At 34.5% G+C, this 19,126-nt stretch overlaps 1 protein-coding gene across 2 annotated transcripts in view; it reads left to right on the forward strand.

Moving 5' to 3' along the window:
• Positions 1–19,126, forward strand: part of ACVR2A (activin A receptor type 2A) — an 82,118-nt gene that overhangs the window by 42,404 nt on the left and 20,588 nt on the right. For both annotated transcript variants that reach the window (XM_045479736.1, XM_045479735.1), the window contains exons 2-4: positions 6,944–7,151; positions 9,666–9,775; positions 9,955–10,109. In XM_045479736.1, coding sequence (XP_045335692.1) covers positions 6,944–7,151; positions 9,666–9,775; positions 9,955–10,109 — 473 coding nt within the window. The remainder of the gene's footprint in view (positions 1–6,943; positions 7,152–9,665; positions 9,776–9,954; positions 10,110–19,126) is intronic.

The following is a 19,126-nucleotide window of genomic DNA, read 5'->3' on the forward strand; positions in this document are numbered from 1 at the left end:
ACCTGAGCCGAAAAAAAGAGTTGGCCGCTTAACCAGCTGAGCCACCCAGGTGCCCTGCTCCAGTGCTGTTTATTGAAAAAGCTATCTCTCATCTACAGAATTGCTTTTGCTTATTTGTCCAAAATTAATCCGGCATATTTGTGTAGATCTCTTTCTGGGTTTTCTGTTTCATTAATCTTTGTACCTGTCCCTCCTCCATTACCACATGGTCATGCTTATTGCAGCTTTATGGTAATCTTTAACATCAGTAAGCATGATTTCTCCCACTTTATTCTTCTTTTTCAAAAATGTATAGAATAAGCTCATTTATGTCAACAAAAAAATTTGATGAGATTTTGATATGAATTGAATTACTTATCAAATCCAATACATCAGTTTAGGGAGAATGGACATCTTTATTATGGTATGTCTCTCCAAGTGTTCAAATCTTCTTTTTATTTCTTTCATCAATATTTTATAATTTTCTTCATACAGATTTTACACATTTTGTCAGATTATATTGTAAGTATTTTATTATCTAAGGAACAGTTATAACTGATATTGTATTTTTAATTTTAGTTCTATTCAGTTCATTGTTAGTATATAGAAATGCAGTTAATTTTTGTGTATTGATCTTGTATACTATGACCTTACTGAACTCACTTATTAGTCCTAACATTTTTTTGTTTGAAGATTCCTTGGGATTCTCTACCAAGACAGTCATGTCATCTGCATATAGAAAGTTATATATATTTTTCCAGTTGGTATGCCTTTAATTCCTTTTTCTTGTCTTATTAAAATAGCTAGAATTTTCAGTACAGTGTTACGAGTAGTGGGAGTAGACATCATTACCTTGTTTCTGATCTTAGAGGGGAAACATTCAGTCTTTTGCCATTAAATATGATGTTATTAGCTATTGGTGTTTTTGTAGGTGCTCCTTGTGACTTTGAGGAAGTTCCCCTCTATTCCTGGTGTACTGATAGATTGTATGATTTTTGTGCTTTAGCCTTTTGATCTGGAAGATTGCATTGACTGATTTTTGAATATTGAACCAACCTTACATAAATCGTACTTGGTATGTGTTATTATTTTTTTTTAAATACATTTTTGGAATTTGCTAAAGTTTTGCTGAGGACTCTAACATCTAAGTTAGTGAAAGATACTGGTCTGTATTTCTCTTTTTTTGTGCTGTCTTTGTTTATTTTGTTTTATCAGGGTAATACTGGGCCTCATAAAATAAGTTGGTGAAGTAGTCCCTCCTTTTCTGTTTCTGGAAGAGATTATATAGTTATTCTAGGTGAAAAATTTGCTTTTTCCTCATATGACGAGTATTTTAGATTCAAATATGACTTTTCCAGGGCTAGTTTTTGGTCAAATGTTCCACCAAGATTCAGATCCAGTGTTTTTTTTTTTTTTTTTTTTTTTTTAATGGTAGGAAAAATGGAAGTCAGTACTACTGGTCATTAATGCATAAGTAGTACTTTGGAAATAGAAGTATTATCTAAATTCTGGTACTAGGTTCTGTGATTAGACTTACTGATTTATTATAGCTAGGCTGAATGTGATTTATGAAACTATGGAATTAACCATAATAATTATGAAATTTTTATGGAAATCAATCAGCTGTGGCAGCAAGGTAGTAAAAGTTTTGGTAATTTAACTCAAGGTCACAGTTTGTGAACAAAATCCCAAATTCATGTCACAGTCTTTTAAGCCAGTGGTGCTTAACTAGGGAGGAACATCAGATTATCAGTGGGTCTTTGTCAAAAAGAAAAAGAAAAGATACACACACGTGCACGCGCGCGCACACACACACACACACACACGTACACACTCATTCACTTTCTCTGTGTAAATACCCCTCCTGTTGTATGCTTTTCAGTTACTTGTTCCCAGGGCTACAAATGGCACTGAAGCATGAATTTGAGAAAGTGTAGGGGATTCTGTTATACATAATTAATTAGTTAAGAACCACCATACTAAATGATGCACACATACATATTTGTGTCTATTTCTTTTGAAAATAGTATGAACTATTTGGAATTACTTTGATAGAATAAATTTATAGGTAGAAATTTTAAGTTTTGGAAAATTTTAAATTAGAAGTTGCTAATTGTTGAAGTTAAAAATTAGTACATATAAGCAACTTTTGCCATCTTTTTTTTTTTTTAATGTTTATTTTTGAGATAGAGGCGGAGTGCAAGTGGGGGAGGGGCAGAGAGAGAGGGAGACACAGAATCTGAAACAGGCTCCAGACTCTGAGCTGTCAGCACAGAGTCCAGTGTGGGGCTCGAACCCACAGACTGTGAGATCATGTCCTGAGCCGAAGTCGGATGCTCAACCGACTGAGCCACCCAGGCGCCCCTGCCATGTTTTTTTATAACTACACCTTTAAAGTCACAATGTGAGCTTATGAACATAAAAATATATGTGATGTGATTTTATTTGTATAATTATCATGTTACTATATTTAGTATTCAGCTAGAGATATGATGGGATAGAGACTGATTACAGGATCAGCTTGAGCTAGTGGGTGGGTGATGAAATTGTCACAATTTTCCATATAAGCAGTCTTCTTTCTGTCTCTGGAAAATAACAAATGGTAGTCTAAATCAAAAAACCATCTAGAAATCTTGTTTGCCTTTAAAAATTAAGTGGTAGAGTTTTCTTTTTTTAATTGAAGAAATGGTCATTTATCTTTTCTTTATTTTTTTTTTAATTTTTTTTATTTATTTGTGTGTGAGATAGAGACAGATTGTGAGCGGGGGAGGGACAGAGAGAGAGGGAGACACAGAATGAAGCAGGCTCCAGGCTCTGAGCTGTCACCACAGATCCTGACATGGGACTCAAACTCACGAACCGTGAGATCATTATCTGAGCTGAAATTGGATGCTCAACCGACTGAGCCACCCAGCTGCCCCTGTTTATCTTTTCTTTAGACCAGAGATGGCAAATAAAAGACTAATTTTGCTCCCCCTCCTTCCATGCTAATTTCAAGACCCTTTTACTTAAAAATCTTTCTCAATATACTACTCCACTCAGCTACTATTAATTGATTGGAATTGACACCAAAGATGAAACCTATTTGACATTTCTGCTCTAGGCAATATTTTGTTTTATTTTTGTCAGTTTTAAGTGGTGTTCTTGTGCTTCAATGGTGTCTTCTTTGGAAATTAAAAATAATGCTCTTAAAAATAGTTTTTAAAATTTATTTTCTTTTTTTGTTTATTTATTTTGAGAGAGAGCGATAGAGAGCACGCATGAGCAAGGGAGGAGGTCAGAGAAGGAGAGAGAGAATCCGGATCAGGCTCCGTACTGTCAGTGCACTACTGCAGAGACCATTGTGGGACTCGAACTCATGAACTGTGAGGTTACGACCTGATCAGGTCTGATCAAGAGTCGCTCAACTGACTGAGTCATGCAGGCACCCAGATTTTTACATTTTTAGATGGTTGAAAAAAGACATGGAAAAATATGAAATTTTGCTTTTAGTGTCTATAAAGTTCTCATTCATTTACTGTCCTTTGGATGCTTTTGTGCTGTAATGGCAGAATGGAGTAGTTGTGACAGAGACTATGTGGTCTGCAGAGCCAAAAATATTTACTCTTTGGCCCTTTACAGAAAAAGTTTTCCTTCCCTTGTTTTGAGATAATAATGTGACAGTGAATGATTGATTTTGGGTTATTTAGTAAAGGACAAAACTTATTTTGCTGGTATTTTCAACAAGTTTCTGAAAAGGAATAACTTAGGAAATAGCTGCTATTTTATACAGGTAAATAGAAATAACCCTTCTTTTTCTTTTTTCCTTTTTTTCATTTGTTTTCATAGAATACAAAGAACATAGAGTTACCAGCCTTATAGTCTGTGAGCTCATGCTATTATTTCTTATGTAGTTGAGAGGAAGTCCATAGCACTGATACTGCCACAGATTATAGCAGCTTATAATTACACCTGTGTCGTAGGACATTGTAGAACAGCAGCAGTTCTTACACTCTTTGGTCTGAACTTCTTTAAGACTTTAAAAAATGTAGAGTCCCAAAGAGGTGTTTTTTTTTTTTTTTTTTGTTTTTTTTTTTTTTTTTTACTATTTTTTAATGTTTTATTTATTTTTGAGAGAGAGAGAGAGAGAGAGAGAGAGAGAATACAAATGGGGGAGGGGCAGAGAGCAAGGGGGGCAGAATCTGAAGCAGGTTCCAGGCTTTGAGCTGTCAGCACAGAGCCCAACGTGGGGCTCAAACTTGTGAACCATGAGATTATGACCTGAGCCACCCAGGTGCCCCTGTAAAGAGGTTTTTTTTTGTAAATACAGGTTATATCTATCATCCTTGTCACGTTAGAAAATGACAAAATTTTAATATATTTATTTAAAAGTAACAATAATAAATCCATTGTATGTTCACAAAAGAACATCTTTATGGAAAATATTTTGTAAAAATAGTAAAATTTTTGCAAATCTCTTTAATGATTGTTTTAGTAGAAGACAACTGAATTCTTGTACCTCTTCATACACTCTGCTGTGATATATATGTTCTTTTGATATGAAGGCAATCTGGCCATACATAGATACATAGTTAGAAAAATGAGTATTTTAATAGCTTTTTTAGATAATTGTGGATGTTTCTCTTTGATACTATACCAAAACTCAGCAAGTGGTAGTGATTTTGCTTTTTTTTTTTTAAGTTAGGTTTACTGAAGTTTAATTTACAAAGAATAAAATGTGTGTGGGTTTTTTGTTTTGTTTTGTTTTTGGTATATAATTCTGTGAGTTTTCATTAACCCACAAGTCATGTAACCATCACCATAGTCGTTATGTAGAATATTTCAGTCACTCTGAAAAGTTTCCTCATGCCCTTGTATAATCAGTCCTCTCCCATCATTCCCAGCTTCTGGCAGCGTCTGATCAGATTTTTGTCTCCATATTTGTGCCTTTTCCAGAACATTGTATAAATGGAATCACATAAAATATAGCGTAATGTATTTGCGATTCATTCATGTAGTTACAGCTATCACTAGTTCATTTCTTTTTGTTGTATGGATGTTTGTTTATCCATTTACCAGTACTGGATATTGAGTTGTTTCCAGTTTTGGGGGGGTTGTAAATAAAGCCACTAAGCATTCGTGTACAGATTTTTACATGAACGTATCTTTTCATTTCTTAGATAAATAGCTAGGCATGCTATTGCTGGGTAGCATGGTAGGTGTATGTTTAACTATAAGAAGCTGTCAAACTGGCTTTCCAAAGTGGGTAGACCATTTTTCATTCCTACCACCAATATGTGAAAGTCCTAGTTGCTCTACATATTTACCAACGTTGAGATGGTTTTGTTTTAGCCATTCTAATCAATATTAGAATTAGTTTCAGTTTGTATTTCTCTAATAATTAATGATATTGAGAATCTTTTCCCTTCATATCTGTTCAGCAAAGCATGTTTTTGAATCTTTTGCCCATTTTTTTTTAAGGAATTTGGTGGTTTAAAAATTATTATTGAGTTGTTAGAAGTTTTTCTGTATTCTGAATTCTGAATATCAACCCTTTTATTTAGATATATAATTTGCAAGTATTTTCTCCTAGTCTGTGAATTTTGTTTTCTTTAACTTTTGAAGAAAAGTTTTAGTTGTAATGAAGTGCAACTTATCAGTTCTTTCGTGTTCATGTCTTTTGTGTTCTAAGAAATCTTTCATAATTTAGGGTCACAAAGATTTTTCATGTTTTTTTCTACAGGTTTTATATTTTTAGGTTTTATTTTATGTCTTTGATATGTTTAGAGATCATTTTTGTAAACAGTGTGAGATGTGAATTGAAGTTTTTGTTTTTTCATAAGATGTCCAGTTGTTCCAGCATCAGTTGTTTAAAATACCGTGTTTTCTCTATTGAAATGTGTTGGCACCTTTGCTGTGTGTCAGTTGAACATTATGTGTGGGCCTATTTCTGGATTCTCTGTTCTATCCCATTGAAGCATGTGTCTGTCTTTTCACTAAGACCACACTGTCTTGATTGCTGAAGCTTTATAATGAATTTTAAAAACAGGTGGTATGAATTTTCCTTTGTAAATCTTTTTAGAATTATTTTGGGTATTCCATTTACCTTGTTTTTCCATATAAGACAAGAGATAGTTTTTTAAAAGTTAGTTTTACAGTGCAGAATTTGAAACATTAATCCTCTGTAACATTAAAATCTATGGGACTGTCTTGAACATTGAATGAATTTTTTAAACCCGTGAATACTTTTATAACATCACACGTAACTCATTTAGAAAATATTGGTTTCTTGAATTATATACACCTACTAATTACTGGCACATTTCATTATTTAATATTTAAAAGTTAAATTTGTTATCACCACTGATTTTTTTCAGAGAATCAAGTGTTGGGAAAGTGTCAGGCTGATGGTGGCAATACAGATTTTCCAAATTTCTTCCCTTGCTTGAAAATTCAGATTTTATAATTGGCAATGCATACTGTCAGTTGTTTTTCTTGAAGTAATAGGCTTACTTGGTTCATTTTTGAGAACAGGTCTGTCAGATATCGACGTCTGAATAACCATAGTTGGTGTAGTTCCCAACTCAGTCATGCAAAGGCTTTTTCTCGAGGCAACCATTGTACTTCAGTAAGCAGCACAGGTACTTTGGCCTAGTGCCCATTTTGTCACACAGAATATTGAAAAGAAGTCTACCTAGGGTCAAGATACACTTAGATTAACAATTTTACTGCTTTTTATCAAGGACATTCTTAAAAGTGAGACTGGCCTTTTCCAGAGAAATGTGATAAATGTGGTCACTTTGTATTATTATGTTTATTATACTTCAAGTACAGAGATTGACTTGGAAACCTAAACTTAGTGTTACAACACTAGGAAGACAGTAAGTTACTGACATTTTAGGAACATTTGAAGTTGGTGTACTGTGAGTTTCTTATTTTAAGAGCTAATACAGTTATATTAAGTTGTTGTTTTATTATCTTATAGGTGCTATACTTGGTAGATCAGAAACTCAGGAGTGTATTTTCTATAACGCTAATTGGGAAAGAGATAGAACCAATCGAACTGGTGTTGAACCCTGTTATGGTGACAAAGATAAAAGGCGACATTGTTTTGCTACCTGGAAGAATATTTCTGGTTCCATTGAAATAGTGAAGCAAGGTTGTTGGCTGGATGATATCAACTGTTATGACAGGTAAGGAAACATTTTATTTTTTTTATGAGAATGTTGAATAATCTTCTCTATTCCCTTTTTAAAGGGGAAAGATCAGTGCGTGGATTTTCACTTAAAGGTTTCTTTTTTAAGATGAGATTATGAAAACCATTTTAACATGCTCTAATGACAAGATACACATTTTAAAGTAATAAAATAAGTATGTGATGTTTATGTTTTATCTCTGATATACTTTGAATAGTCTACCAAGTAGTGAGAATTATAGATAAGAACCATTTTTCCCCTATGTTATTAGGATGATAAACTTTTTTAATATCAATTTTAAGGAAAAAGGATTTTTAAAATTGCTTTAAAATTAGTATATCTATTGAAAATCTATCCTCTGTCCTCAAGGAGAGTAAGCCTAATCATAGTATTTAATTTCCTTTTAGTTTCCCTCTTTATGTATCTGGAAGAAATTGATCTTACTGCATTTCTTTTTCTTGCAAAGTAAGCCTTTGTTCTTTACCCCCAAGAGACATTTTAACTTGACGTTCAGAATTACATCAGAACTAACACAGTCCTCATAGAAAGCTACATTTTATTTAAAAGATTGTGCTTAAATTGTTTTATTCTGTACTGGAAATAAAATACATTAGACATGTTATTGACTGCCTGTGATCTTTCTGTAAGGAGTCCCACAGATGTTGGGCTGATCACTGAAACTGACTGGGCCTCAGGATTTCCACTGTAGGTGGGTGCTGATCATGGAGAGGCCGTAAGGTCCTAGTTAAACAGACATTTTGGAGCCAGAAAATACTGATATACTCATGGAACACTAGGTACTTGCCTTTCCACTTTTAGGAGCCTCAGTTCATTACCATGAACCTGTGGTTGATGGGCCATATGTGATTAATAGCAAAATGTGTTGAATAAGCCCATGAAAATGGAATTGTATTAATTTTTATGAGAAATTAAAATCTTGGGTATGCATTTAGTATTTAGAGTATATTTCCAAATCTGTAAATTTTCCAGGTATTATTTCTCTGTAATTACACATTTTTAGCTACATTTCTGATTCATAGCCTCCTGATTAACAGAAGTGATCATCAAGTGATATTTGCTATTATGAAAGGTAAGTGGGACCACTAGGAAAACAGGATAGAGGTTCTTCAAAAAATTAAAAATAAAACTGCCATATGATCCAGCAATTCCACTTCTGGGTATTTCTCTGGAGGAAATGAAAATACTAACTTGTAAAAAGATATATGCACCCCTGTGTTTATTGCAGCATTATTTACAATAGCTAAGATGTGGAAGCAGCCTGAGTGTCCACTGATGGATGAATGAATAAAGAAAATGTGATGTGTGTGTACACACACACACACACACACACACACACACACACACACACACACACAGAGGAATATTTCCCAGCCATTAAAAAGAAAGAAATCTTGCCATTTGAGACAACATAGATGGACCTTGAGGGTATTATGCTAAGTGAAATTCATCATACAGAGAAAGACAAATACCAACCATTACGATCACACCTATATATGTAATCTTAAAAGAAAACCAAAAAATAAAATGAATGCCTAGATATAGAGAACCAGGCATTGTTAGTTGCCAGAGGCGAGGGTTGGGATATGGATGGTTAGGTGAAATGGTTAAAGGTGGTCAGAAGGTACAAACTTCCAGTTATAAAACAAGTCCTAGGGTTATTAGTAATGTAGCATGGCAACTACAGTTAATAAGACCATATTGTATATATGAAGATTTTTTTAAAAATGTTTGTTTATTTTTGAGAGCGAGAGAGGGCATACATGCATGCTCCAGGCTAAGCATGGAGCCTGACATGAGGCTCACTTCCATAACCATGAGATCATGACCTGAGCTGAAATCAAGAATCTGTTGCTTAACTGACTGAGCCACCCAGGCGGCCCTGTGTTTAGGGAATTTAAATCTACTCAAAAAAACAAAAACAAAAAACCTGACACTCTTAATTCCCAAATCTAGCTTGGGTCTCTGATGCTGAGATATGTTCTGCCATGATAGGAACTTGTGTCCTTTTGTGTATACTATGTATATTTATGTCCATGTATTTATGTGTATACATACACATAATTTTATTGATAGCATTTAGCTTTTGTATTTATGCCATAGGAAAGCTGTATTTCCTATAAGAGAAAGCACTCCTAAAGCAAATTTCTTCATTGGCTTAATGTTCCTTTTCAAGCTTTTCTAGTAATTAAAAAGAAATAAATAAAAGGTGGTTGCCTTAGATGGATCATTAAAAACCAAAATAAAGTAGTGGTCTCAAGGAGTTAGTGTGATTGCTATAAAATCATCTGTTGTGTTTTGATGAGATTTAATAACAGGATTACAGAAACATTTTTGGCTCTTAAGAATTGATCATTGAATATTAATAAAAATCTTGAGGTTGACTATGAATGACTTTTTCATTATTTCATCTCTGAGAAGAACTTTAGAAAAACTGCATTGTAGATTCAATATAATGTTGATTTTAATTATTTCTCCTTTGTTTGTTTATAGGACTGATTGTATAGAAAAAAAGGACAGCCCTGAAGTATATTTTTGTTGCTGTGAGGGCAATATGTGTAACGAAAGGTTTTCTTACTTTCCAGAGATGGAAGTTACACAGCGTAAGTTTACAGGGAAAATACATAGGTCTGTTCAACTAGTACACTGAAAACAAAGCATATTTGTGTTGATGGAATAATTTACTCATACCTTCTCCTAAAATTTGATACCATGATAAATATTTCTTGTGGAATTTTGTAGGCCAAATCTGAATTGTTTTTTTTCCTTCCATTTTCCACAGCTACTTCGAACCCAGTTACACCTAAGCCACCCTATTACAACATATTGCTCTATTCCTTGGTGCCACTTATGTTAATTGCGGGGATTGTTATTTGTGCGTTTTGGGTGTACAGGCATCATAAGATGGCCTACCCTCCTGTACTTGTTCCAACTCAAGTAAGTTATTGTCTTGTACTTTGTGCTCTTTTAAATTTTATATTTTAAAGAACTACCACTGCGGTGAAACCCACCAAATTGCTATAAACCATTTTCTTTTGGAGTTAACTTTTGGAATGTTTGTTGTTATGAGAACTATAGCTAGTTTTCCAAATGTACTAAGTGCTATATCCTGAACTTCTCTTACTCAGGAGTTGAGCTAGTAGAGTGGAACAAAGGGTATTCCTGTTCTTTGGACAGTTTTATTGTCATTGTAGTACTTTCGAGTGGGAGATTCTCCCTGCTTTGTTTCTTGAGAATTAATGGATGATGGAGAAGCAATACCACAACCCTTTCTTTCCTTCCATTCTTTTTTCCATTCTTAAATTTTTATGCCTTTTTCAAGACAGCTTGCCAAATTATCCTTTTAACCACAGGGAGGGATTTAGCAAGATAATCAAGAAAGTGTGGAAAAAAGAGGTTTCACAAAGGCGCCAGGAAGATATATGCATAAAAATGTTTTGGGAAGGAGAGCAGATAATCAGTGCTTCTCATTACTTGTCATTGGTAGTTGCAGGTGCATCGTTATTGTTTGCAGTATATCAAGCATGTACTGAGGACTAAAAGCTTTTTTTTTTTTTTGAAGACTAAAAACTTTTGTAATACTCTCAATTTAACTCTCCTGACCCCATATATACCTGAAAATGTAGATATGTTGGGTAACCAAATTAAATTCATGAAATTTTCTTCATTCCCTGTCATGTAGGCAGTGGTGCTGGTACAGTGGTTTACAAGCTCTTTTAATATAAGTAGTTAATGTTCTGCAGGCTGAGGAGTGGTGAAAGCTTTGGCATACTTGTGTGAGACATCTTTGAACTGTAGTTTTTACTGTGTTTCTTTTAACTCTTAAGATCAGATTACCTTGGCCTTCTGGCTCTCTTGGTTTAACTTTGTTTCTCTGATACCACTAGGATTAATGGTTAAAACTTGATAGAAAAAAATGGTGGAGTCCTATATTTTAATGACCAAAATAATTTCTTTCCCTTTAAGCTTTATTTATATAACATCCTTCTTCCTTAGTACTTGAAGCAATCTGTTAGCATTAGATTATTGATCCCCATAATCTTTTAAGATGTGTGTATGGAGAAATAAACCCAAAAGTAAAATACCTTATTCTGCAAATTAGGTAAACATGCTATTTTGTGCAGCTGAAATATTTTGACTTTTGCACATTAGTAACTAAGTTATGAGTTTATTAAAAATTGTCTCTAAAAATGTATTTTAAAATAGAAAAATAAATGCCTAATAAATATATGTAGTTTACTCCAAATGGTCGTAGGCTGTACACTTTATCTTCTCTTGGTGGCAACTATTTTTTATTTATGTTTGTATTTAGAAGGGAGAGTATTTAGTACTTGTAGTAGTGTCTGAATTTACCCTAGATTTGTGTGATGATCGAAACAAACTGGAAACTCAATTTAAAAACAAATTTGTTAAGTTTCTTAATAAAACTTAAAAAAATCATGTAATTTTATAGAAAGCATTGATATTTATATAATATTAGCACAAAGGTGTGGTTGGACTTTCTTTTAAAAGGCTCAGTATCGGGGCGCCTGGGTGGCTCAGTTTGCTAAGCGTCCGACTTCGGCTCAGGTCATGATCTTGCGGTTCGTGAGTTCGAGCCCCGCGTCAGGCTCTGTGCTGACAGCTCAGAGCCTGGAGCTTATTTCAGATTCTGTGTCTCCCTCTCTCTGACCCTCCCCCGTTCACGCTCTGTCTCTCTCTGTCTCAAAAGTAAATACACATTAAAAAAAAAAAAAAATTAAAAAAAAATAAAAAAAATAAAAGGCTCAGTATCTTAACACATGAGGCCATTTTATTTAGAAATGATAATTCAAACGTTTAGACTTTAAAAAGGAAAGATGCAGTTATTATTCATAAATAACTGAGAATCAGGAATCTTCAATGAATATCCATTTCTGTGGGCTTTGGATATTTGTTACCGTATTAATGATACTGTACACATTTATTTAGCACTTGAATTGCTCTGTGGTGAATTTGCATGGTTTTGTGATGGAATGATCTGGAATGGTCAAGCTTTGTTAGGAAAAATATAAACATGCCTAACTTTATGCTTTCCTTCTGTTGCAAACTATGTTGTGCAAAAGAGGGGTTGTCATCAATTTGGAACTTAGTTTATATCATCTCTCACTGTCTCAAACAGTATAGTATCATGCTTTAAGTCTCATTTTTGGTGAGAGGATTATACAAAGTAGTTCTGTAACACTGCTTAGTGGCCATCCTGTTACAAAATGATCAATTTTATCTCCTATTTTAAAGTAATTATTGATAATAACATCAAGTATTTATTGAACACTTAGAACGTATTGTACTAGGATACTGGTAAGTTACATAAATATATAAAGACAAGAATTTTCTTTAAGAATATGTAAAAACATACATAAATTTTTTTTCCATGGTTCCTAAATTATGACTGGTATTGTAAGGCTCATCTTTGGAATTTGTTAAAAAATACAAATTCTTGGGCCACATCCCTGTAAGTATGGAGTGGGGCCTGAGATTTTATGTTTCTAATAAATTTCCAAGGTGATTCTTGTGACCAGCCAGGTGTGAAAAATGCTGATTTGATTTTACCTCACAGGGTTGTTTATGTAGTTTCAATCCCCATTTTATAGATAAAGAAATTGAGACATAGCAAAGCTCACAAGTGTCAGAGCTGGAATCCGAACCAAGGACTCTGACACTAAAGCTTTACTACTTTATGCTGTTCTGCCTCCCCCCCTCCCCCCAGGAAGCTGATGTCTCTGCTGTTTTAAAAATTCAGTAAACATCACTGCCATCTCAAAATCATTCTGTAGGTTAATTTATTTTCCTACTTTGGATATTGAATAGTCTGACTACTAAAATGAGTAATAACATCATCATATGGCCTCACATAGGACAAAAAGGAAAAGTCATGGAAATATAGAAGGGCATATTCCTGTGTTTCCATTAAGAAAAATTTTTAGCACATTTTAGAATAAGGTTTATCAGCATTGATTGGTTGTAGGTAAGGATTCCTGAGTCTCTGAATTGATAGTGCCCCTGCCTATTAGTTATTCAAGACTTTTGTGAGAGACAGGGGTAGTAAGGGAGACATACATTTGAAGTCTTACGGTGATTTCCCTATTTTGTCCATATTCAGGTTCCCATATTCAAAGCTTAATTTCAAGGTTTATGAATTAGGAAAATTCCAGGGTTTAGGTTTAGGAATTCTGGAAAGATCTTATATTCTTGTGGATTTTTCCTCCCAAATTTTCAAACATTTTTAGACAGTGTCATGAAATATTTCATTCCTTTTATTAGGTAAACTTTTCCTTAAAGCTTTGGCTAAAGGCTGGTTTGTGAATTAATTCGTCTTTGTAAGACATTAGTCTCATTGTGGTAATATCTTCTTGAAAAGTCATTGCTACAATAAGAACTATACTTGAGAATTTACAGTGAATCTCACAGAGCAAGCTGAAGTTATACATACTGTGATCATTCCTTGGTCTGATTTCAGTCTTTTATTCTCACTGGGGGCTAAAAGATCAGTCCTATGGCATCCTGGAAGACGAGAGATATCCACATGTATCTTTTTACTAAGCTGGTTCTGACAGCTAAATTGTAGGATTCTTTATTTCTAAGACATCGAGTTAGAATTTCTTCTGGTATTAGTATTTTATTGTGAGGAAGTGATATGGAAATATACATGCTTTAAAATCTGGTCTTTAATTATGGTTCTTAGTAACCAGTAAAAAATATTTATTCTCAGATCTAGTATAGTTAGAAGTATGGGTAAAGTAATTTTGTTCTTTTTTTTTTTTTTAATTGAAACCATCCTTCTTTCTTTATAATCTGTTACTATTATGTTTCTAACATTGTTCCATGGTATCACTGTCTTGGTATCATCCAGTCATCCTAGATGGAAAGCCTTGGAGACAGCTGCTACTTTTTTTGGCCCTGTCATTTACCAAGTCCTGTTCATACACCTTTTTATCTTTCTTGATCTTTTGTAGTTCAGGACATTATTACACCTATGGCTGAGATTATTTCTGTAATCTCAGCTGGTCTTCTCTCTTCATCTATACTGTTACTGTAGAATAGTGTTTTACAAGTCTGATTATATTACTTATTATTATTATTATTATTTTTAATGTTTGTTTATTTTTGAGATAGTGTGAGTAGAGGAGGGGCAGAGACAGGGGCACAGAGGATCCAGAGTAGGCTCTGTGCTGACAGCAGCAAGCCTGACGCAGGGCTCAAAACTCACCAACAGTGAGATCATGATCGGAGCTGAAGTTGGACCCTTAACCGACTGAACCACCCAGGTGCCCCATGTTACTTCTGTTTTAAAAAATATTTGAGGGCTCTCAATGACCCACAGCAAAGAATACACAGTTTGGAGTATGACATATGGGCTTCCATACCTCCATACATCTACCTTTTTATTCTTTCCTCCCATTACACCTTAAGCCATCCATTATATATATCTGGAATGGTATTAGTTATGTACTGTCCTTGAAAGAATTGAGAAAATAGTGCTGAGGTCAGTTTATATCTTGTGTGATTCAGATGAATAGCCCCAGTTGAGAAAGGCACTAGTCATTTGTGTACATGTTCCAGTCTCCCACTTGATTGTAAGCCCCTTGAATACCATGGGTGTATTGTAATCACTACTGTCTGTCACCTACTGTTTGTAGATATAACCACTCTGTAAGTGACGAATTACTGAATTGACTTTGTTGCATTTAGAGTTGTACTGAGATGATAATGCAGCATGCCCAGGGATTCCTTTAATAAAAAGCTTTAGGGCTTAGTTTTAAGAAAAATATTGGGGAAAAAAAAAAAAGAAAGAAAAATATTGAGGCTGTATGTCTTTAGGGTAGAATAGGTTGAAGTATTCAGGCTTTTATAAGAGAATGCCAGTATTCAGTTCTTTCTGCAATCACAAGCTTTGAAGCATCCTTTTAATTTGCATCACCTAGGTCCTTTTCTTTTGCCTGTGCTGAAACTGTCTTTCCACATGTAGGAATTTGCTCTTGTATCTACAGTGAGTAAACTGAACACAACTGGTTTTTCTAGTGCCGGTGAGTCAAGAATAGGAGGGAATAGATGCATTGACTCTATGATTAAGAAGTCTTATTGTGGTTAGAGTTAATGTGGTTTCAATAAAAGTGTTTGCATCGCTCTCAAAACCATACGTGAGCTTCAGTTTCCTGTTAATAAGATCTATATTTGTGCTGATAAAAAACACTTGCTGATAAGAAAGCAGATTTTAGGAACTAGAAATTACCTACCTTTAACAAGGTATGAAGTTAACTTCTTGTGCATTTTTAAAGGCTGTATAAATAGCACTGTAGTATTGCAACATTAATACTTATTTAAGTGACATCAGTCTCTTCAGTTCTTTGCATCATGACATTTTGTCTAGATTTTGGTCTGATAGAGAATAAAGGCTGTCAGATGTTTGGGATACTGAATTGGGCATACAAAATAATCCTGTTGACCTTAATATTAAAGTAATAATAGGTTGTCATTTCATGCTCTACCAAATTACTGTCCACTGAGAAACCAAGCTGTCTGAAAATGCTGTGTAGGACTTTCCTGTTGAACATGAGTCTGTATGTGTACCCATTTAAAATTAATAAGATACTGAAAGGGTAGCCTAACATTCAACCAAGCCAGTTTAGGAAAGTGTGCTGCTTATTTATTTGGGGAGGATGAAGGGGAAATTTACTAAATTTAAGTGAGTATTTAACATGCTAATATTGTTATACTTGCAAAACCACATCTTGAAATAGGTTGACTCACTTTCTCTTTTTAATTCTTTTCTTTTTAAGAATTTATAATACTTGCTTGTTATAATAAGACAAATTCTACAGAAGGAAGTGTGTGCAAAAGAAAGGAGATAGAACCATTTGTTCTTCCTTTTTTTTTCCTTTATCATTTTCCTGAAATAATCAATTTTAACGGGTTGATATGTATCCTCTGACACCTTTTTCTAATCTCATTCATTTGAATACGTGCTTTCCTTCCCTTTTATAAACTACAAATGTTATTTCACAATTGGTTTCTTTTAATTTAAAGGTATACTGAGGATAGCTTTTCAGCTCAATACTTTTCAGTCTCATTCTGATTAAGTGATGTGTTCTTAAGTGAAACTTAGTGGAGCTCTAATGTATGCTCATGAAATTTCAAAACTTGATGTTTTATTAGCTTTGAGTTGGTGTTAGGTTTCTGCTAAGACCTGGAGTCTACATTTCACAATATTTTTAACTGTCTTATTTTAGTAGGTTTAAAATCTGGTGATATAATGCTCTTGTCTTGCAGTTGAGCATCTTTTTTTTTTTTTTTTCTTTTTTTTTGGTACATGCCTAAGAAATAGTTCAGAACTACTGCAAATGTCTCTTTCTTCTGTGTTCTACCTTTGTGTGTGATTATTTTGTTACAACTTAAATTACAGCTAAGTTTTATGTATACTTCTAAACTGATTGTTGGGAGAAGTGTCATAAATTATTTGTAGACTTGCAGCTTGACAAAAAATTACTCTCTTAGGCATATATGAATTATTTTACTTTACAAATGAATGGACAAGTCTGCTTGAGATTTGCTGAAATTCTATATCCAAAAGCAAAAAAGAAGGGAAGAGGAGAAGGAAAAAAAAATTAAAAGCTTTATCCAAAGTTTAAAATGAGTTAAAGCTGTACATTAAAGTTAATAATGGAGCACTTTATTTCTAAAAATGACTTCCATTTAATTTTTAAAATCTTGAGTTCAGTTTTTCTTTGGACTGTGGAGGACCGCATCTTCCAATTTACAAATGGGACTGATGCGCGTATAGATGAGAGTACCTAATTTCTCCTTTTTCAGGGTGCCTGGGTGGCTCACTCAGTTAAGTGTCCTACTTCAGCTCAGGTCATGATCTCATGGTTCATGGGTTCGAGCCCCCCATTGGGCTCTGTGCTGACAGCTCAGAGCCTGGATGGAGCCTGTTTCGGATTCTGTGTCTCCCTCTCTCTCTGCCCCTCACCTGCTTAGCTCTGTCTCTCTCTCAAAAATTAAATAACCATTAAAAAAAATAAAAAATTTCTCTTTTTTCTTATCTGGCAAGATGGAAGATAGGAAGAAGTGACTTTGATTTTCTCTCAACTCTACTTCCTGGACCTCATCGTAGATCTGTTCCTTCATTCCTAGCTACTTCATCACTGTCAAATCTTTTCTGTTAATTTGAGACAATAAAATGAAAAGGCCCATTTGTTAGTGAAAAGCTGCTTGTATCACATAGGCTGTCGGGTGTTCGTTCGGGTTTGTTTGTTTTGTTTTAGCTTAACCACTCACCTAATGCTTGAGAGCCTGTTGTGTGCTGGGCATCATGCTGATGTGTGGTGATAAGCATCGGAGGGACAGTTCTTCCCTTTTGAAGCCCACAGTTAGTATATAAGGGAACAAAAAATAGGTTGGTTGATTGGTTGTTTGGCTTTGCAGCTTGGCAATGACAGGCAGAGTAAGAAGGGAGCAAGAATGGAGGAAAAGAGGAGAAATGTCTGACTCCAGTTATATAGTGACCAGGAGCCATATCTGGGACGCTTATCTAATGATAAGTGCTCAAAACCTGTTAGCTATTATTGCTGCCAGAGTAACAACTTCAGAATTGTACTCGAAGTTGTATTTATTGAAGCCATTGAAGATACATATTTATATGCCAATACTTTGAAATTAGCGTAATAAAAAATTTCATTTTGAGTACTCTGTCAAGGACTACACAGAGCACTTTACACAGATTAATCTTTCAACACCCCAAATATAGGTTCTGTTTTATTAAGTCCATTTTATAGACAAGAAAAACAAGGGACAGATAGGTGAAGTGTCTTGCTCTACTGTCAGTCTTTGGAATGGTAGAGTCTGGACATTTATATCCAAGGATTATTATTCACTGAAATGATTTTAATTGAATGGCTTATTTATTCCAGTAAGTAATTAGGTGGGGTCTGTAAAAAACTAAAGTAGGATAAAGAGGACGATCAGAGTATATAAAGTATGTTTAAAGTATTTTGTTTTTTTGGCTGATCACTAAATCTTTATTTACATTTATGTCATAAATAAAGGAGCAGAATACAGGGAAGTTTTGAGAAAAATATTACAAACACCTACCACTCAGAACAGACATTTTCTTACATCTACTTTGGATCTTTAGGAAAACGTAATTGAAATAAAACGTTATTGATAAAGTTGAAGTCCCTTTTGTATCCTTCATCTCCAAAACGTTTCCCTTCTCAGATACAATCTTGTATACCCTTTGAGTTACTGTTTATATAAAAATATAAACAACGAGAGGTGCCTGGGTGGCTCAGTTGGTTAAGCGTCCGACTTCGGCTCAGGTCATGATCTCACAGTTCATGGGTTTGAGCCCCACGTCGGGCACTGTGCTGATGGCTCAGAGCCTGGAGCCTGCTTTGGAATCTGTGTCTCCCTCTCTCTGCCCTTCCCCACTCATGCTCTCTCTCTCTTTCAAAAAAAAAATATTAAAAAATATAAACAACGAATATTTATAAAGTCAAAATAGCTTTTATAGTAAGTACATATAACCCTGTAGGTAAACATAACCATCTTACCACGCCATAATTTATAGAATATGTAGTGATCCTTTTCCTTTTTGCAGCTTTACTTGAAGAATACAAATGCTAAAATAAATAAAAATTTCTTCTATCCTTAATAATAAACCTGATGCTTTTGAGCGGTGGCCAGAAGGAGATTGGTCTCTTCAGACTTTTAACCTCCCCCCTGCTAACTACCCTGAGGAGCTACCTTCTCCTTAGGGAACTTATTCAGAATCCTGTCTCATCCACCTCTGTCTGCCTTTGCCTTGCTTTCAGGAGTTAGTTGAGAGAAACTGGAGGAAGTAGGAGTTGGTGCATCACAGTGGAATTTTGAAGATCTAACTGGATAGAATGATGGCTGTGCATTTGGCGGTATCAATATTATTGAATCTGTTAATG

This window comes from Leopardus geoffroyi, chromosome C1 (assembly GCF_018350155.1).
Source record: "Leopardus geoffroyi isolate Oge1 chromosome C1, O.geoffroyi_Oge1_pat1.0, whole genome shotgun sequence".
Taxonomy (NCBI): Eukaryota; Metazoa; Chordata; class Mammalia; order Carnivora; family Felidae; genus Leopardus; species Leopardus geoffroyi.